Below are 19,416 nucleotides of genomic sequence, written 5' to 3'. Positions count from 1 at the left end.
CGGGAGTGTGGGGTGTTGGTGATACTGAACACCACGGCAAGGGAGGGAGACCAGCTCGGCATCAGCCTCATCTCCCCCAGCCACATTGCCCACCAAGGGAGAGGACAATGTCTGTTACTCCCTCGGGAGGCCAACCCTCAGCCCAAGAGCCCCTCCTCCCTCAGTCACGTCCCGTCTTGTCCCTTCTCCCCTACTCACACTGCGGGGAATGGCCCAGGAGGTGCAGTTGGCCATTGCCCCCTGGGCGGAGAGATGCTCACCAGAGACAGGATGCAAACATTAGTGTTTATTTCCTGCTCCCGGGGATGGGCCACGGGGCTGCTGTACTCAGGGGCAGCCAGCGGCTTGGTCTGGGGTGGCCCCAGCTGGGCTCTCGAGCAGGAGAAGCTGGCGGGAGTGAGGAGGGTGACAGCCCCTGTAGGCTCTGGTGATCAGCGGCCGGGTGAACGGATGCTCGAGCGGAGGTCACGGGCCTGTGAGTACTACGGAGGTGTCCAGTGCCCGGGCTCCATGACCCAGTGGCTGCCCTAGGCTGGGCCCTCCCCCTGGATCAGGGCTACCCCAGACGTGCCTGCTGGGAGCCCACAGTGGGCACTGCAGAAGCTGCTGCCCTGGGGCTGATGGTAGGGGCCTGGTGGGCACTCCCTCCCGGGGTGCAAACCCAGCTTCTTCCCCACATTCTGCGTACAAGGGTGCTGCCAGCCCTCTGTGGGCCCCTGCAGGTCCCTGACACTGTCTCTAGCCTGATGAGGCTGTCCCGTATGACCACGCCATGATTCCTTCTTATGGCCACTCAGAGATGGGCGTGGTGGGATCCCCATGCTTGGTTCCTTCTCTTTGAGGTGGCGCAGAGCGTCCCAGCAGCACCCTGCTGAGACAGCTGTCCGTCCCACACCCCTGGGAACTATACCCTTTTCAACTCTACTTAGGTCACGGCCTGGACGGGGTCTCCAGACGCTGATGGGCATATGGGACTGCCTCCAAAACCCTAGCCTTCGTGTCCCCATCTATAAAGTGGGTCACAACAGCACCCAGTTCAAAGGCTTCTCTTGTTAACGGTGGGTGGCACTGGACCAGGGAGGGCCAGCAAATGGAGGGAGACAGAGAGAGAGAGATACAGACAGAGATAAGAGAGATACACAGAGAGAGACAGACAGGGACAAGGGCTAGGAGCTGCCGGGGGGAGGACACTTTCCTGTGGCCTGCTCAGGGCCTTCTGTCCCTCTGCCTCCCCTCCCCCCTCCCCAAGCCTGGCCAGAAATCCGGGAGCGGTTCTGCCGGTTGCCTCCCTCTGGATTGCTTCCTGGGGGTCTTGGTTCACCTGGGTCCCCCTCATGGTGCCTGGAGCCCCTGGAGAGCACGGGTGGGCAGGCAGCTACAGGCTGGGCACGAAGCGGATCCTCTGGGAGTAGGCGAGGTCGGCGATATACAGGAGCAAGTTGACGTAGGTGAAGGTGGCCACCACCAGCTGGCTGTCCCAGAAGCAGCTGCCTCGGGGGCAGTCGGGGGGCCGCCCGGGCTCCCCGTACTTGGGGTCGAAACAGAAGACAGGCCAGATCACAGCTGCGCTGAGGTAGAGGAGCACGGCTAGAAAGGTGTACACCACCACCAGACGGTCGAAGGGGCATCCCAGACCCCCTGTGTGGCCCGTCACGCTCAGGGCCACCACAGCCACCGTGGCCAGGAAGCACAGGCTGTAGACGGCCACACACCACTGGGTGGCCACGTAGCGCCCGTAGCGGCTGTCGTAGATCAGGGCCCCAAAGATGATGCAGGCCACGAAGGCCTGGACGATCTTGAGGAGCCCCGAGACCGTGGCCATGTAGCTGGCCACCTGGCCCGGCCGGGCCCGGGTCAGGGCTACCTCCACGGCATAGGCCAGGAAGAGGAGCCCCGCAAAGACGCTGGCTGCCAGGCGGAAGTCCCTGGTCGTGCAGCCCGCGGGCTCGGGGGGGCACTGCAGCCGGGCGAAGTACAGGGGGTAGAGGACGGCGGCCGTGGCGGACAGCAGCGTGGCTAGCATGGCGAAGGCCGCCGTAAAGTTGCCCCAGGACAGGTGCAGGCAGCTGTGCAGCCGGGTGAACTCGCAGGCCACCACAAGGCCGGAGAGGGCGAAGCAGAAGCCCCAGGCAGCCATGCAGAAGGTGCCCTGGACGCCCGCGAAACCTCCCCGGTGGGCCACGAGGCTGAAGGTTGTGCAGCCAAAGGCCAGCTGCAGGACTCGGGCCGTGCCCACAGGGGATGTCACAGCACCTAGGTGCAGATACCGCCCCCCGGGGGGCTCCATGGCGCTGCCCATCTGGCCGGCCTCGTCCTTGCCTGGTGTGGTTCCCCTGGGGCCCCGGTGTCTCTGTGGGGCCGAGGCCCCTCTCTCTGCGGTGGCGGCTGGGACAGGTGCGGCTGCCGGCAGCAGGGACACAGGGACGGACGATGACGCCGACTCCGCCTGACTTTGCAGCACGGCTGCCTCTCCGCTGCCTGCGCGGGGCGGGCCAAGCACCCCGGCTCTATAAATAGGTGGTCATGATTGGAGCCCTGGAATAGCAGCCTGGTGTGTCTGTCCCCATCCCGGAGGGTCATCTGACCCCTGCATCCCGCTGCCAAGCCCCTGCCAGGACCATTAACCCCTTGGCTGCTGGCACTGCCCCGCCTCGCCTCGGATGCACCTGCCTCTGTCGGTCAGTTGGAGGCAGGGCCTGCGGGGGAGGAGGAGGGAGAAGAGAGAAGGGGGGGGGGAGCTCCGAGGCCTCCAGGACCAGCACTGGTGAGGAGGGAGGAGGCTCTCAGGGAGGCCAGGGGAGCAGTGGGGACTGGGACAGTTTTAGGACCCTGCCGTCCGAGTCCCCTGGGCTCTCGCTCAGCCTGATCTCCTGGAGGTGTTTGGACTGACCCCAGGACACAGCGTTTTAGTTGTCATTTAGGGGTCACTTGTCTTTCCTCGAGTTTAAATAACTCCTAGAAAAAACCCCAGGGCTCCCTTCTTCAGGCTGAAATATTAACAGTGTACGATCACGACCTGAGCCAAAGGCAGATGCTTCACCGACTGAGCCACCCCTGCGCCCCTGGATTCAAGAATTATTAATATTTTGCCCTATTTGTGTTCTCTCTCCCCCACACCATTAATTATTAATAATACTAATTAATTCTGGGGATGCCTGGGAGGCTCAGTGGTTAAGCGTCTGCCTTCAGCTCAGGTCATGATTCCGGGGTCTTGGGATCGAGTCCCACATTGGGCTCCCTGCTCAGTGTGGGGAGCTGCTTCTCCCTCTGCCTGCTGCTCCCCCTGCTTGTGGGCTCTGACGAATAAATTATAAAATCTTTAAATAATATATGAGTTAATTCTGCAGATATGATGATTTGCCACAAGATACTTCTATGGACACCTCCTAAGAATAAAGCCATTCTCCCACAGTTGTGACATTTTTTTTAAAAAGATTTTATTTATTTATTTATTTATTTATTTATTTATTTATCTATTTGACAGAGAGAGCAAGAGCACAGGCACTAGCAGGGGGAGCAGCAGAGGGAGAGGGAGAAGCAGGCTCCCTGATGAGCAGAGATCCAAAGTGGGGGCTCTATCCCAGGACCCCGGGATCATGACCTCAGCTGAAGGCCGGATGACTGAGCCACTAGGCACCCCCACACTTGGGAAATCTAAGAATGATCATCTGATGGGGCACCTGGGTGGCTCACTCGGTAAAATCTGCCTTCGGCTCAGGTCATGATCCTGGGGTCCAGGAATTGAGTCCTACATCAGGCTCCCTGCTCAGCGGAGAGCCTGCTTCTCCCTCTCCCACTTCCCCTGCTTGTGCTCACTTTCTCTCTCTCTCACACATGCATGTGCACACAAGCGCTCTCGAATAATAAATAAATAAAATCTTAAAAAAAAAAAAGAATGAGGATGCGTGGGTGGCTCAGTGGGTTAAGCCGCTGCCTTCGGCTCGGGTCATGGTCTCAGGGTCCTGGGATCGAGCCCCGCATCGGGCTCTCTGCTCAGCGGGGAGCCTGCTTCCTCCCCTCTCTCTCTGCCTGCCTCTCTGCCTACTTGTGATCTCTCTCTGTCCAATACATAAATAAATAAATAAAAAGAATGATCACCTGATATATGGTTCTTACTCAGTTTTCTCCATCTATTCCTGAAAACATTTTATACCTCTTAATTAATTAATCAATTAATTTTATTATGACTTGCAGCCCTGAACTCAGGACCATGAGATCAAGACCTGAGCTGAGATCTGGCACCGGGCGCTCCACACTCCGAGCCCCGGCCCCGCCCGGCACGTTGCACCTTGTAAAGCATTTGTCGCAGACTCTGATTGGGGTCATATCTTGACGCGGTCTGTCATGACTCTCAGTTTCCTTCATTCCAGAATAGGCTCTACTCCCCTTCCCCTGCTCCCCTGTACTGTCTGTCTGTCTGTTTCCCTCTGGTTAGACTCTGTGAGATGCTCTTGGCAGGAAAACCAGGGAGTCTGTCGGGAGAACCGTGACAGGGAGTGTCCAGAGCACGGGAGGCAGCCATCGGCGTGGAGTGAACTGGAATCGTCCCCAGTTCACGATTTCTCGTCTCCACTTCCTGCTGTCTTCCCAGGGTCTCAGCAGCCACGGGCCTCTCGTGGACAGTGTTCTCAGCGAGCACACACAGCCCCTCTAGCTGTGGAATGGTAGGGGTTGTCTGACCTGATGCGCCTGCTTGTGATTTTTCCAGAACAGCTAATCTAACCGTAAAATAAGGGATTCTTGTTTGTTCTCGTGTCTTTAATGCTCCGAGATCATGTCTGAACGCTGAGGAGGGGGCAGGATGGATGGAGGGTCTTCCTCCCGCTCGTTGGGGAGCCTGGCCGGCTCGCTCATTCAGGAGGAAGGCTCTGTCCTTGGGCAGGGCTCCGTGTGCCCTCGGGCAGGAGTCTCTGCTTCATCCCTTCCGGCATCTGCTGCGTGTGCTCCTGACCCTGGCCAAGGGAGCGAGGGGACATGGCCCTTTGGCCTCGGGGGAGCCCTCTCCGTCAGAGCAGACAGTGGTCTCATTTCTCTCGAGCAGACGAGTGCCATGCGCTTTAGACAAAGTTCACAACTCAGCGAATCCTAACAGTGAGCCGAGCCACGTTTCTGCACCACACAAATGGTTGCTGGGGTCCCCCCTGCCATGCCCTCACCCAAGAGATCCAGCTTGTAGCGCCCGAAACCTTGGGCATCCCGGGAAGACTGGGCTCAGCGCTGCCAGCAGTGGGGAGTGTCCCTGCGTGCCTGGGGACAGCCAGCCCAGATATGCAGGTGGAAGACAGCCTCCCAGGCACCCGCAGCAGGTGTGGCGAGGGAGGGGGCGCCTCGCTTCCTGAGGAGCAGACACTGCCCAGACAGGGCTGGGGTCTCTGACGGCCTGCACGGAGATGCTTGGAAGTCAGGTAAACGGGGAGGGCTGGGGAGGGGTGGGGCGTGGCGTGATGACAAACGTCAACGTCCTGCGCTTTGCAGGGAAGGGCAGCCAGGACTGACCACTCGCCTTTCTTTCTCGGTCGGGAAGATGTGCAGAAAGGCTGTATTCCCTTGGGGGGAGGGGTCCCATCAGGCCTCCGCCGAGGGTATGAAGCTCGGTGCTCTGGTGCCCCCGGGGAGCACAAGGCTGCCTGCTAACCTCTGCGCTGGCCCCAGACGGAGCAAGACATCTGCCTGACCTGACGAGGGTCGCTGCCGCCACCCTTCTCTGCAGAGCCCGTCTTGGGCCGTGCCACCCAAGTCCCCCACCCAGCTCAACTGTGGCAGGCCCCTTTCTGTGACTCTCCCTTTTGGGGCCCTCCCCACCCCCTTTCCCACGGGGAACGTACTATCCGTGGCTCTCTGGGCCCCCCAGAGAGGGGGGTCAGTCACTCCTGGATATACCTTCTTTCGTCCCCAGCATTTGGCCTCCCCATCCCTGACCTCGCTATTGCCTTGACCGTCGGGACCGCATGGGTTTCCACAGGGGACCATGGGGCAGTGGCCCATGGAGGAGACTACAAGTGGGCCACCAAGGGCCACCTGGGGAAGCCAACATGGGTGACAAGTGGGCTGAGGGCGGGGTGGGAGGAGGCCCCAGAAACCCTTGGGCTCTGGTCGGGTCCCTCTCGGGCCCACTGTGGCCCTGATGTGTGGGCAGAGCTGGTCAGACTCCGCCGCACGGGGGGACACCCCGCAGCAAGGTCAGGGGGCCGTGCTGGGAATGAGGGTGTGGGGTCTCTGAGATTTCTCCCCCATTCTGTGGACGGGTCTGCCAGCTCCTGTCTGTGATGGGAGGCCGGGTGCAGAGCCCAGGCTGAGCCTGGCAAGGGTCCTCCCTCTGCCCCGTGGCCTCTCCAGGCCTCAGCTCCTTTATCCGTCCATCTGGGGCTCTAAGAAAACCTGCTTGAGCACCGCTCGGGACCATGTACTGGGGTGCCCGAGGCGGGAGGGCTCAGGAAGCCCCCCCAGGGAGCAGCCCCACCTCCGGGACTTTGTCCTGCAGGCCGACATGGTGAGCCCAGCACTGGTGGGGAGCTCGAGGAGCACCACGGAGGCAGGGAGCAGCGCGGGCCGCATGCCTGTGCTGGGTTGGGATGCCGGCCCCGGGGGGCCATTGGCAGTTCCGGCTGGGCCTGAGGGGGTTTTCATCTCAAATCTGCCTCTTTGCATGTGCCTAGGGGGCCTCTGAGAACAGATATGACGCAGACTTTTAAAGAAAAATGTTCCCTGGCTGACAAGTGTCTCTCTGGGGTGACGTTTCTGGGGAGACGGGGCATGACGGCGCGGGGTGTGTGGCACTCGGAGCGGCTCAGTGTGTGAACGTCCCCAGTCTGCTGGGACCCCTGTGTCGTGGTCCTGACCCGTGCTTGCTGCGTGCATGGCTGGAAGAAGGGTCTGGAAAGGGCCACGAGGCAGGGTGAGGGCCTGAACAGGACCTGTGCGTCCAGGGGCTGCCCTGTAGGATCTTGCCGCCCGGGCGGTGGGGGTCGGGGTGTGCTGTGGGCAGCGACTCCCCCAAACAAACACGCCCGCAAGGTTAGGCTCTTTGGTTGTCTTTTTGTTTCTTTCATTGTTTAAAAAAAAAATACGTTACAAAACAATATCATTAATCATATATTTCTTATTTTCCTTTTAAAAAAATTAAAGTAATAAAAAAGTGACTTTATAAAATAATACAAAAGGCCAGGAGAGGCCGGGTGGGGGGCTGGGGGGTGGCGGGACCCAGGACCCCGGCTCAGCGGGGCCTCCCGCAGGCAGTGGTGAGCAGCAGGGATAGCCAGCCGGAGCCTAGGTCCCCGAGCTCAGCATGCCGAGGAGTTTACTGGGCTCCAGACCCTGCTGTTGCGCCACGGCCTGCACGTCAAACCCCATGTGCATGAGGAACTGCGCCACGTTCATCTCCTGCCCCGTGAACTGGTCCCGGATAGTGGGGCAGGAGGGGTTGCAGTGGGGCCAAGGGCAGCTGTCCACCAGGTGAACCGGGCAGCCCTTCAGGGGGGCTTTGCTGGCCTTGTGGCTGTCGTGCAAGCTTCTGTCCCAACAGTGCAGTGCCCGGGGCAGCGAGGTCCCCTTCACCTGCACGTCCGTCCAGTGGCTGCAGACAGAAATCCGGGTGGGGGGTCACCTAGTGTGGCCAGAGGGGGCAGGGGGCGGGCTGGGTCTGAGTGCTGGCCACACAGCTGGTTGTGTACGTGGTACTGATGGCCCTAGAAAGCCCTGACACAGAGCCAGGCCAGGCAGGGGGCCCGCGGGGGGCTGGGGCTGGGGCTGGGGCTGGGATCCACTCAGGGCTTGGGGACACTGACCTTCGGATGATGATCTCGTGGGACAGGCAGGCGGGGGCGAAGCTGGCCCTGTCCGGAAGGAGGCGCACTGTGACCCCCGGGCCCTTCCCCACCCAGCCCGGTGCCCACTCCCCTGGGAACCCGTCCCCTTCCTGGCTCCCACCCTCCTCCCATAGCCGCGCCTGGCCAGCCGCTCCTCTGGACCAGGCCCTGTCCCCTCCAGCCCACACGCTCTGACGAACCCCGGTCTCTTCTGCCTCTGAGCCCTGCTCCAAGTGCACCGCTGCCAGGCATGGCCAGCTGGGCCGTGGGGGGAGGCCGACCCGGACATGCCACAGTCACGGACTGTATAGTCATAGACTGTATTTCTCAAGCAGTTTTAGGTTCACATCAAAACGCACTGGGAGGGAGAGATTTCCCCGTGCACGCCTGGTCCACGAGCACAGCCTCCCTCGCCATCAGCATCCCACAGATGGTGGGTCTGTCACAGCTGACGAGCCCGCGCGGACACGCCATTGTCACGCGGAGTCCGTGGCGTACGTCACGGCTCGCTCTTGCCGCTGTGCGTTCTGTGGGTTTGCACACGTGTGTAATGACGTGTGTCCACCATCGCGGTCTCCCACGGAGCAGTCTCGCTGTCTGACAATTCTCTGTGCTTTGTTCATCCTTCCCCCGCCCCAGCTCTGTCCTTGGTACCCACTGATCCTGCTGCCCCCCAGCTCTGCTGTTTCCAGAACGTCCTGGGGTTGGAATCCTGCGCTGCGCGGCCTTCCTTCTCAGGGGAACGCGCACGTGAGCTGCCTCATGTCTTCCCGCGGCTGGAAAGCTCCCTTCTTCCCAGCACTGGCCGACACCCTCACCCGGGCCACCAGGGGCCGCTTCTCGCCTGTGAGGCCACTCGTGCAGCCCAGCAGTTTGCCGCACACCGAGGGGGCCGGGGTTGGGGGGTGTCTCCAGGACTCACGGCACGTCCTTGAGCGTGTTCCGCAGCTCGCGGCCCAGGTTCTGGATGTAGAGCCACTGGCCCTCCTGCACAGGCTGCCCCGTGAGATGGACGTTGTCGACGGTGAGCTGGGCCTCGTCAAACAGCCACTGCACCACAAACACCGGGCCTGGGGGGCACAGCTCAGCTGGGCCTCGCCTCGGCACTCGGCCCCCACCCCAGGCCAAGGGCCTCCGGGGTCCCAGCGAGGGCCACGGTAGGCTTGCAGACCTGCTGGGCTCTCCCTGGGAGTGCCGGATCCCAGCCCCCAGGGCACCCTGGTCTGAGGAAGGACCCTGTTACCCATCCCCCACCTCCTTCCCCTGCCTGGCTCCCAGGCTCTCTGCTTTGACCAAAACTTGGTGATGTCCCTTTGAGCGTGGAGCAGGGAGGGACGGCCCAGGCCCCAACAAGGGCAGCACGGGGACTCATGCCGAGCACATTCCTGACTGAATGTGCACAGGGTGACCAGCCGCCCTGGCTTGCCTGGGGCCAAGTGCATGGTCAAGGACGGGACTGGGAAGGTCCCAGGCAGACCAGGAGAGCGCCGGTACCTCGCTCCCGTGTAGGCAGGCAGTGGTGTCCCCCCGGGCCGGCCTCTAGACTCCGGACCTGAAGAAGCCTGGCCTAGCACTCCTTGCTCAGCGCCCGCCCGCCCCGCGCCCCGCGGCGGCCCCTCACAGCGCAGTGTCGGGTAGACTTTGTAGCCGAAGAAGCAGTTCCACTCCTCGCCGTCCTTGAACTGGTGCCGACAGCGCTCCGGGACCACCCCGTTCCAGTACCTGGGCGTAGGCTGGGGGTCAGGCAGCCCCCGTGCCCGTCCCCACCGGGCCCCCCCAACCCACAGGTGCTCTACACAGGGGCCGGACAACCTCCCAGCGCCCGGCCGGCCTCCCAGCCTCTGGCACCTGATGCCGCGGCGGATGGCCTCCGTGGGCGCGCAGGTGACCGTGTCGACGCAGTCTGTGCCGCGGTACTGCTTGTTGTCCAGGAACCAGCCCGAGTCCGCCAGGCCCCGCACCTGGATGGCTGGGTAACCCAGCTCCTCCAGCTGCTCGGCCACCCGGTCCACGTTCAGCAGCACCCCCGTGCCCCCCGCGCTGCAGAGAAGGCAGCGTGTGAGGCCCCGGAACCCGCCCTGCCCCGGGGCCAGCCCCAAGCCCCGCCTGGGGTGCTGAAGCCTTCTGAACAATGGGCTCCCAGACTTCTGGGGTCCTGAGGCACTGATCCCTTCCTGCCTTCCTCCTTCCCTTTCTCTCACCCTCTGACTCAGCTCCCTTATCTGCAAACCACGGTGGGCTCTGTGGGCTCAGGCTCAGTTCTCTAGACTCTGGATACCCTCTGGGCCCTCTGCATGCCTGTAACCAGGTGTGATCGCACATGGAGGGACGCTGGCCCTGGAGAAGGGGTCCTGTTCCACAACGAATGCCTCCCCGATTACCTAGGTCACCGTTGCCCAAGGCCTCCCTGGCCTCTGGCGAGCACAGGGCCCAGAAGCAGTCTCTGGACGGCCTCCAGCTGCGGAGCACTCCGTAGCTGAACCCTGGGGACCCTCGTGCTCCCTGCCCAGGCAGGGTGAAGCTGGAGCCCTCTACAGTCCCAGGCTCAGCCTGCTTGCCCTCCCATCCCCACTCCCGCCGCACCCCTGCAGACTCCCGCCTCGCCCTGCCTGGCTCACCTGCTTCCTGCCAGCAGCAGCACCTTGGCCCCGCTCAGCCCTTTGCCCAGGAGCTCTCGGACCACCTCCTGGATGATGAGGGCACCCATGAAGGCGTACTCATCTGCAGGGGGAGGGAGGGTGGCTTCAGGTGGGGGCCCAGACAGAGAGCAAGGCTTCCTGCCTCCAGGTTGGAAGGAGGAAGAGGTCGAGCTGGGGGTCTGGAGGCTCTTCCAGGGGCTGTGGCCTGGGCGGACTGGAGGGAAGTGGTCAGGGGCCCAAGGCTATGCCGTGGGCCCCTCCCCAGGGAACACCCAGGAGTGTGGACCCTCGCAGGCACCCAGCCAGCCATGGACAGCCAGCCGTGGGTGTTTGGGGCAGGCATCCTGGGACACACTGTTAGGGGATTAGAGGGAGTTCCGAGACCGAGACCGGCCTCCCTGCCTTGTCTTTCGGGGGCGGGGAATAGAGAGAGGAAGGCCAGGGACTCACTCTTCTCCGACTTGGACGAAGCCCCGCTCCAGACATCGCTGGAGCAGTAAGGGATGAAGCTGTGACACAAGCACAGTGTGAGCTCGCCACCATCCTCCTCTGCCACCCACGGCCCTCAGGAACGACCCCCTTCCCAGAAAGGATCCTGAGAACAAGGCCTCCTGGGAAGGAAGTCTCCGAGGACAAGGCCCCACGGACAGGATTGCCCAGGAAGGACTCCTCCCCCCCATAAGGGCCCTCTCCAATGAGGACCACCCCCCATGGGACCCGCCCAGGAAAGAACCCACTGGAGGTAGGCCCCCCAGGGAGCACCCTCTGTTCCCTCTTACACCATGTTGGCATTCCACCAGTGGGGGTTTTCCTCAGGCTGGGAGGACAGGATCCCGGTGCCTGCAGTGGGGGGGGGACAGAGGCAGTGGGCCCCGTGGGCAGCTTCTGGGGGGAAGGAGTGCACAGCAACCAGACCACAGGAAGCCGTGGGAGGTGGGCGACCCTCCTTGGCCGCACCAAGGCAGGTGGGCCAGGCCAGTCACTCGGATGCCACCCTGGATCTCTCCTACCCTCCCCTGGCCTAGGGATGAGTGGTGGCAGCCATGGTAAGCCGCCCCGGAGCTTACCTGCATAGTGAGAATGAAGATGTTAGGTGGGTGCCCTGGCCTTAGGAGGGCCAGAGAACTGGGGGGTGGGCAAGGGTGGGGCCTCCCCAGGGCTCTAGAAAGCCAGGACAGCAAGGGTTGTTCCAGAACTTGGAACCCCCAAGGGGAAGCCCCAGGCAGTCTGAGACTCGAGACTCGCCCACCTGTGCGGGTGCGCGGCCAGTCTCTGGAGCTCATGAGGCGCCGCATGGTGTCATAGCGGGAATCGCAGTTCTCCCTGTTGAAGCAGTACCAGCCACCTGCGGGCACAGCCCCCACGTCAGGGCGCGCGCGCGCAGGGGCCTCCGCCCGCCTCGCCGCCTCGGTCCTGGGACGCACCTTCCAGAAAAAGGAGCCACCGCCGACTGCCCTTGGATTCCTTCAGGTAGTAGCTGCGGGGGGGGGGGGGGGGGGGGGGGCGGGTGGTCAGCTCTGGGGACGAAAGGGTCATTCCACCTGTCGCCCGGCGCACGCTCCGGCCGCACGAGGGCGCCAGCGGCCAGGTCCCGCAGAGCGCGCGCGGCCCGCCGGCCGTGGCCGTCCCGGGAGGTGGCGCTCGCAGGGCGGGAAGGGCCGCGCGGGGCTGTGTGGTCCGTGGAAAATCCCCACGGCCCGCCCCGCGCGGGACCCGCTGTAACCTTGGCGCCCGCGGCCGGGAGGGCGGAGGGGCGGTCTTCGCTGGGCTCGGGATCTCCTGGGACGCGCGGCGCTGCTTGGAGACGGGAAAGCGCCCTCTCCAGAGGCGTGTGCGTGGGGCGGGATCCCTGGGACCCGCCGGGAGGTCGTGGAAGGGCGCGGGTGTCACCGGGTCCTCCCGCTGACGACTCCCGACCCGCAGCCTTACATCCTTCCTTCATACGCTTTGGGGCTGGACAGGGGTCAACGCCGCACCCCCATTCCTTCCGTCCCACCTGCGCCCCTTCCCTGCCCCTCTGGCTGGCTGGGGCCCCAGGCAGTCCCGGCAGCAGCAAAGAGCAGAGAGGGTCGGTGCGGAGCCGGCGTGGGGATGTTGGTACAGCAGGACTCTCCCCGCCCCGCTGCGTTGCCTCCTCCCCACTCGAGGGCTGCCATCTCCCCGCCCAGAGACCGAAGGACGCGAACAGAGGGGTTGGGCACCAGTGACCGAGGGGTCAGTGCCCGGCCTGGCGCGACGCCAGCTCTCCGAGCGCCGCCCCACCCCACCCCACCGCACCTCATCCTCGCCAGGGTCGGCTCCTCTCCCCCGGGGGGCGACCAGCGCAGGGAGTCCGCGCGTCCGAGGGCGCACGGAGACGCAGGGCGCGAGCGCCGCGGGCGACCAGGCGGCGGGAACCCGGTGGGGCCGCCTGCAGGGGCGCGCCGGGCGGGCGGTTGGGGGCGGGCCTTACCCGGCCGGGCTGCCGTCGTTGCAGGTCACCGACGTGTTGAGCAAGAGGTGCAGGCGCAGGTCCTCGTTGAGCTGCTGAGCCGAGCAGGGGTACAGGGACTGAGCCAGGCTTTTGACCTGCGCCATGAAGCTGTCCATGTTGCCCTCCACGGCCGTGAAGTCCAGCGGGAAGCTCTCCACCGGCTGCCCGGCCGCGGGGGCGGCCTCGGCACGAGGCGGGGGCGGCGGCGGGGGCGGCTGCTGGCCGCGGCGCCGCCAGGTCTTCCTGCCCTCGCCGCCCCCGGCCCAGTGCAGCAGGCCCAGCAGCAGCAGCACGCGCACCCCTCGGCCCATGGCCGCGCCGCTCGGGCCCGCGGCCACCTGCGGAGAGCGGGCGGCCTTGAGGCGGCGGCGGCGGCGGCGGGAGCACCGGGCTGGGGGCGCCGGGCCGCAGGGCGCCGGTCGCGCCTGCTCGCTCGCCCCGCTCCCCGCGCTGGGCCCGGCAGAGGAAGCGCGGGCGGCTCGGCGTCGAGGCTCCGGGGGCCGGGCGCCGTCGGCCTGGGCAGCTCGGGCTCCGCGCACGGCCGGCGAGGGCAGCGCAGGGTCTGGGTGCGCTGGCTCCGGCCCGCGCCAATAAAGCGGCGGGGGCCGAGCCTGGGCGTAGTTTGCGGGGGCCGCGGCGGCCCGGGTGCCCGCGCGTTAGATGTGCCGCCGCCGCCCGCCTCGGCGGAGGGGGAGGGGGCCGCGCTCGCTCTTTTCTTGGCGGAGGCATCGCCTTTTCTTCCCAAACCGCAAGCCTGACGGAGGGGCCTGGCCTACCCCGCCGCGGCCGCCGGAGGCGCTCCCGGCCCGGCTCCGTGGGGGGCAGCGCGGCCCCGCGGTCCCGGCAGCTCCGTTCCCCGCGGCCGGCCCGGCGCCGCCGCCCCCGCCCCCAGGAGGCTGGAAGGGGCGGCGGGGCCGGGGCCGGGGGTGGGGGCGCCGGGCAGGAGCGGGGCTTTTCCGCGCCGGGACTCCGCCTGCGGCGCAGGGGCCGGGCCCGACGGGGCTGGGGGGCGCAGGGCGGGTGCGCTCACCTGAGCCGCCCGGGGGCCCCCCGCCCCCGCCCCCCCCCCCGCCGCCCAGGCCCGGAGCAGCCCGCGGGCGACCCGAACCCCGGCCCGCACCCCCCGCCCCGAACGGGCCCGAGCCCCGCGCTCACCGCGGCCGACCCCGCGGCCCCGGCTCCTCGGCGTCGCTCGCCCTGCGCCAGCCCGCTGGGACGCCGGCTCGGCTGCGCTCCCCTCTGGCGCTGGCGCGGAGCCGCCCGGGACTTTTATCCAGCGGGGCCCCCGGGATCAAAGCGACGGCGGACACAGGGCCCCGCGCTGAGGGGCCGGCAGCAGCGGCGCCGGGGCCTCCAGGAGGAGCGGACAGGTGTGGCGCGGGACCCGGCGCCCTCGGTGACCTGCGGGAGGCAGCGGGCGCCCCGGCACGGCGCCACGGGGGAGTCGCCAGATCCCGCCGCCTGGATGGACAGATTCTGGGCGGCGCTGGGAAGCCGTGGGGCGCTGCCACTTACCGAGGTCGGTGGGCCTCGGGGTGGGGTCCTGGATCCTGTCTGCCAGAGCCCTGGCTGAGCGCTCCACCCCAAGGGCCCCCAAGAATCTCTCCCTGCCCCAGCTACCACTGGGAAGTCAGGGGCCAGGATCTATAAGCCGCGGGCTTGGTCTCCCCTGAGTGACCTCCACCCAACCAAGTTCATCATGGGCTCACCTTCCCCGCGGGCCTCACTGAGGACAGAAGGAGATTCTTTCTCAGAAATCAAAAGGGCAAGGGGGGGGCAGGTGTTTGCTTAGGAGGATTCTAGCGGGTGGGTGGGGGAAAAAGGCATTGTTCATCCTCCACACCCACAAAGTGCCATGGACAGCTCCAGCAGACCTTCTCTCACCCCCTCCCCTCTACAGTCCAGGGGATGTGTTACACCCATTTTAAAGACGGGCCTTGCCTTTTGGGACCGGAGCCCAAACTAGGGCAGGCCTTCCGGAGCCCCTCTCCTGGTTCAGGGCAACAGGGAGGCTGTGTCCTCTGGAAAGCACCTGCAGCCCCTCGTAGGGCAGGAGATTCAAGGCCTCCAGGGCCCTGGTAGCAGTCCCCCCAAGCCCCGACTGCTGCTGGCCATGAGTGCCCTCTGTCCTCATAGGGCCCGAGGCTAGGCACTGAGCTGCCTGTCTCCCGGTAAGACCAAACAGGGTCCTTAACAGCCATTGTTTGGGCACTGGAGAGTTGTGAGATGCTGGGGCAGAGCCCCGGAAACCTAAGATGAGCCAGAGGTATCCCGGAGGTTGGCCTGGGCTGGGGTCATTCAACCACGGAGAGGGCATGTGGTGTCACAGGTGTGTGTCCTCCCCAAAGGCCCCTTCAGTGTGGCTGTGTGCCCATTTTCCGGATGATGGGGACTGAGACTCAGAGAAGCTAATGGAAGAGCTGAGGATGAGCTCTGTTCATTCAGCAGTCCACACCTCCTGTCGTCCCCCTGTCCCCCTGGCTAACCCCTGTCAGGTCAGCTTGAAGGCCGTGCTTGGGACCGGCCAGCCAGAGTCAGTAGCTTCAAAGTTTGGTTCCACCCAGAGGTGGTCCCACTTCCCACCTGGCCCCAGCTGACCTTCGCTTTGGGGAGAACCTGCTTAGGGAGCCCTCGCCCTCTAGAAGCCTGTGACCCCCAGTCCCAGGCGGGGCAGTGCTACTTCCCGCTGGATGGTAGGACCCAGGGGGCTTGTGCTTCACAGGGACCTGGCTCTGAGCCATTTCCTGGCTGGGAGATTCAGGGCAAGGCCTGTGACCTCTCTCTGTGCCTCCGTTTCCTCTTCTTTAAAGTGGGGTAATGACCGTTCCTCCATCAGAGGTTCTTTGTGGGATTCTGGGCGCCCATGCGTGTAAGTGCCCAGCATGGCACAGCAGGGGCGGCCGGCAGGGTTGCCGACGAAATGCCGGGACAAGGGAAAAGCACGCGTGTTATAGCCGCCGGTGTTTGCCCTGATGCGTCTTAGCCGGCACGTTGGTTCAAAACGAGTTCCTGTTCTGGTTTGTTCAACATCATGAGCAAAAGCGAACAGCTTTCCCCAGAACTTCGCCATCTGTCTGTGTCCACCTTCCCCACACCTGCTCCTTTAGAGCTGGGCTCCGACGCTGTTGCGACAACTGGCCGCTCGCCCTCGTCTTTCTGCCGACTCGGAACTGGCCCTGTCCTTGCGCTCCTGCCCCTCAGGGGCCAGCTCTACCTTTTGCAGCTCAGATGCCCCCTGCTCAGGGTTTTCTTTTTCTTTTTTTTTTTTTTTAAGATTTTATTTATTTATTTGACAGAGAGAAATCACAAGCAGATGGAGAGGCAGGCAGAGAGAGAGAGAGAGAGAGAGAGGGAAGCAGGCTCCCTGCGGAGCAGAGAGCCCGATGCGGGACTCGATCCCAGGACCCTGAGATCATGACCCGAGCCGAAGGCAGTGGCTTAACCCACTGAGCCACCCAGGCGCCCTGCTCAGGGTTTTCAACTCCTGAAAGCCGCTGGGCCCTCCCAGGACAGCCGGTCTTTCAAGCCACCCGCCCCTGGGCCTCTGCTTCTAGGCTGCCCTCACCCAGCCCAGCGGCCACTGTGGCCCTGGCTGGTGGGAGGAGGGACAGCCCTCTGCGGAGCAGCCATGGGTCAGACACCACCTCCCAGCTGGTCGGACGGCCATGGTCAGAAACGGAAAAGGACACGGGTTGGTGAGGGTGTGGAGAGCCTGGTCCTGCGCTGCTGGTGGGAATGTGGAAGGGGGCAGCCATGGGAGGACACCGTCTGGGGGTTCCCTGGGAGCTGAAACACAATTATCATATGATCTAGTGATGCCACTTCTGGGGAGAGTCTCAAAAGGATTGAAAAAGGTGTCCTCACACAAGCTCGTCTGTGACCGTCCACGGCAACATGGGACCATCGTCTAAAGGAGGGAAACCCCAATATCCTTCACAAAATGAATGGATAAACAGAACGTGGTCTCTGCGTGTGATGCTATAGTCCTCAGACGCAAGACAGAATGAAGCAGGGACAGGCTCCACAATGGGCGAACCTTGAAAGCATCCCACTGAGTGAAAGAAGCCGGATTCCAAAGGCCACATATTGCATGATTCCGCTTGCAGGAGATGTCTGGAGTAGGTAAATCCCCAGAGCCAGAGAGCAGACTGCTGGTTGCCAGAGGACGGGGAGGAATGGGGAATAAGCGCTAGTGGGGACGAGGTTCTTTTTCGGTGATGAAAATGTTCTAAACTTGATTGTGGTGGTGATTGCGCAACATCAAGTGTACTAAACAATTCTACGCTCCAAAGCAGTTGGTTTTATGTCATGAGAATTTTACCTGGAAAATAGCCCTAGAGCATCCATGAGTCTGACCCAGCATGGTGAGCTGGACTCTAGGGGCTTGGAGACGTGGGCCTGGATTGGAACGGCGGGGGCAGCTGCTACTCTGGAGATTCTCCTGGGACACGGGATGTGCGTACCCCCATTTGCCCATTAGACAGATGTCTGGGGACCCACACGTTGGGGGATCTAGCAGCAGGACTGAGTGCCTGATTTCCTAGCTTGTGGCTGGGTCTCTGATCTTAGGTTTCTTATCTATAAAGTGGGGACAGGAATAGTACCTTCCTCCCAGGGGGGTGGGAACATGAAAATCCGCAGGACCTGCAGAGCCCAGTGAGCTTGTGAAATAAGATTCTTATTATTTTGGCCTGAATGTGGGCCATCCCTCAGCGACCCAGGTAGGCTGAGGTCCTGGGCACAAAGGAATGTCTGGAGGGCGGACACTTTAGTTTGGGGACGAGGAGCACGAGCAATGATCCACATCCCTCGATGCGGTGGCCCGGAGGCTGGGGACACCATGGATCCTGGGCGTGGGGCTGGCCCTGCTCTGCCCGCCCCCTCCTCCCACTGGCACATTACTCCTGCCCCTTGGCTTCCTGCCCCCGGCCAGGTGGGCAGTGAGTACTCCCGGCTGAACTTCCATCTGGCCTACGCCCAGCAGCAAGGGAGCTGGGGAAACGGAAATGGACCGTGGTTTGGGGTGTGGGGGCTTGTCCTTGGGGAGGAGGACATGGGGGAGGGAGCCAGCGACCTTGGACGGGCACACAGTTAAGGAATGGGAGTTGCGATCCACGATCCACGAGTGGACATGTGCATAGTTCTGGTGGCGAGCGGGAAAGGCAGAGACTAAACGTTTCAGTGAGGGCTCAAGATGCGGCAGGTTCAGGGCCCAGGCTGGCTGAAGGCGCTGTGGGGGAGGAAGGATGGCATGGCGGAGGGCTGCGAGCTTTGCAGGGGGCCCCCTGAAACCCTGCGTGAGGCCCCCTCAGACCCACAATCTGGCCAGAGGGCTGGGCCCGCGGGACCTCAGGCCATCTAGCAGCTACAGAGCCAGGGCCCTTGCCCAGATGTGGGACTGCCCTACATCACATAGCTGGCTTCTTCCTGGGGCCCCCAGAGGGCCCTGAGACGGGGTTCGGTTGCAGGAGGGCTGCTCTGAGCTCCAGCTGTGGCTGGCCATCTGGGGTCCAGCCACCACCTGCCCGCCTTGGCTGCCTTGCCTTGCCTGGCCACCTGGGTGGCTCTGCTTCCAGCTGCTGACCTCCAAGACCCCAGAGGGCAGGGAAATGGGGCAGACAATCCGGCACCCCCCAGCCTCTTGCTCTGAGAGGTGGCTCTGCTCTGCAGCCAGCCAAGAAGAACCCACCTCCAGCTGGGAGCCAGGAAGGGACCTCAAGGCCAGAGCCTGCAATCACGGAATTTGAACCCCCTTTTGGTTTCCCCACAGCCCCCACCCCCACTCATTAGCCAGAAATCCCTCTTGGCCTCATATCCTGGGACCTTGATCAGCGAAAGCCCTTGCTTGGTGCAGGTGTGTGTGGGGGGATATCTAGGCTCCTTATGGACACTTCTAGGTCTGATGCTGGGACGTCTTCTCCTGGGAATCAGGTGGCCATTTGCAGCCCAGCCTGAGCAGCCTTGGGGTCACCTGGCAGAAGGGACCATTTATACTCCTTACCCTAGGACTGAGAGTGCCCGGGACTTAGAGCCTTGGGCTGCAGGAAGAGGCTGGGTCCTGCTGTGATCTTCCCTCCCCACCCCCAACCAGGGAACAGCAGATCTGAGTAGGGTTTTCGGCCCCGAGGTCAACCGCTTGGGTCCCTCCGGTCACCTGGCAGGACCTGCCTGCCTCTCCGCGTGCCATCCGGTCCTGCCCTCCCCATGAAGCCTCAGCTGGTGACAGGTGGTCCTGGCTGAAGGCTGGGCGTCAGTGGCCACCTGGGAACAGCCACATTCCAAAGCTGGGGGAGGGGGGGAGAGGAGGTGCTTCCAGAAACTCTGACGAGGCAGGGCTTTCTGGGGCATCGCAGGAGCATCCCCAGGGTGCCAGGCTGTGCGCCTGCTTGGGGGGTACAGGTGAGCAAGGGCCTCAGGGAGGTCCGGCTGCCCCAGGCCTCGCCCTGTGCAAGGGAGCCGGAGCCGGACACAGCCCCTCCTTAGCTGTCCCAGCTGCGGG

The 19,416-nt window shown here is 63.6% G+C and overlaps 2 protein-coding genes across 3 annotated transcripts; both read right to left on the bottom strand.

Annotated features, from left to right (window-relative positions):
• Positions 1–1,030: 1,030 nt before the first annotated feature.
• MYADML2 (myeloid associated differentiation marker like 2) lies at positions 1,031–2,615 on the bottom strand. The gene has a single exon (XM_059378675.1). The coding sequence runs from the start codon at positions 2,297–2,299 to the stop codon at positions 1,376–1,378; it is 924 nt and encodes a 307-aa protein (XP_059234658.1). The 5' UTR covers positions 2,300–2,615; the 3' UTR covers positions 1,031–1,375.
• A 4,464-nt stretch (positions 2,616–7,079) lies between these two features.
• On the bottom strand, positions 7,080–13,264 carry NOTUM (notum, palmitoleoyl-protein carboxylesterase). 2 transcript variants are annotated; one of them, XM_059379018.1, is made up of 11 exons: positions 12,897–13,264; positions 11,869–11,921; positions 11,694–11,789; positions 11,224–11,284; positions 10,895–10,953; positions 10,424–10,526; positions 9,654–9,845; positions 9,427–9,527; positions 8,728–8,875; positions 7,785–7,832; positions 7,080–7,573 (listed from the first exon to the last, which is right to left on the bottom strand). In XM_059379018.1, the coding sequence occupies exons 1-11, from the start codon at positions 13,226–13,228 to the stop codon at positions 7,267–7,269; spliced, it is 1,500 nt and encodes a 499-aa protein (XP_059235001.1). In that variant the 5' UTR covers positions 13,229–13,264; the 3' UTR covers positions 7,080–7,266. The 2 variants fall into 2 exon arrangements, with proteins under 2 accessions (XP_059235001.1, XP_059235002.1); XM_059379019.1 differs by lacking the exon at positions 12,897–13,264 and adding an exon at positions 12,722–12,828.
• Positions 13,265–19,416: the final 6,152 nt, after the last annotated feature.

The sequence above is a fragment of the Mustela nigripes genome, chromosome 16 (genome assembly GCF_022355385.1).
Source record: "Mustela nigripes isolate SB6536 chromosome 16, MUSNIG.SB6536, whole genome shotgun sequence".
In the NCBI taxonomy this organism is placed as follows: Eukaryota; Metazoa; Chordata; class Mammalia; order Carnivora; family Mustelidae; genus Mustela; species Mustela nigripes.
The sequence above is the reverse complement of the archived record's forward strand: the minus strand, read 5'-3'. Positions and strand labels throughout refer to the sequence as shown.

Coding starts and splice junctions, on each gene's coding strand:
- MYADML2 (XM_059378675.1), bottom strand. CDS start 2,299: ATGGGCAGCGCCATGGAGCCCCCCGGGGGGCGGTATCTGCACCTAGGT.
- NOTUM (XM_059379018.1), bottom strand. CDS start 13,228: ATGGGCCGAGGGGTGCGCGTGCTGCTGCTGCTGGGCCTGCTGCACTGG. Junction 10,954..11,223: donor TGGTGGAATGCCAACATGGT/GTAAGAGGGAAC, acceptor CTTGTGTCACAG/CTTCATCCCTTACTGCTCCA. Junction 7,833..8,727: donor AACACGCTCAAGGACGTGCC/GTGAGTCCTGGA, acceptor CCTTCCGGACAG/GGCCAGCTTCGCCCCCGCCT.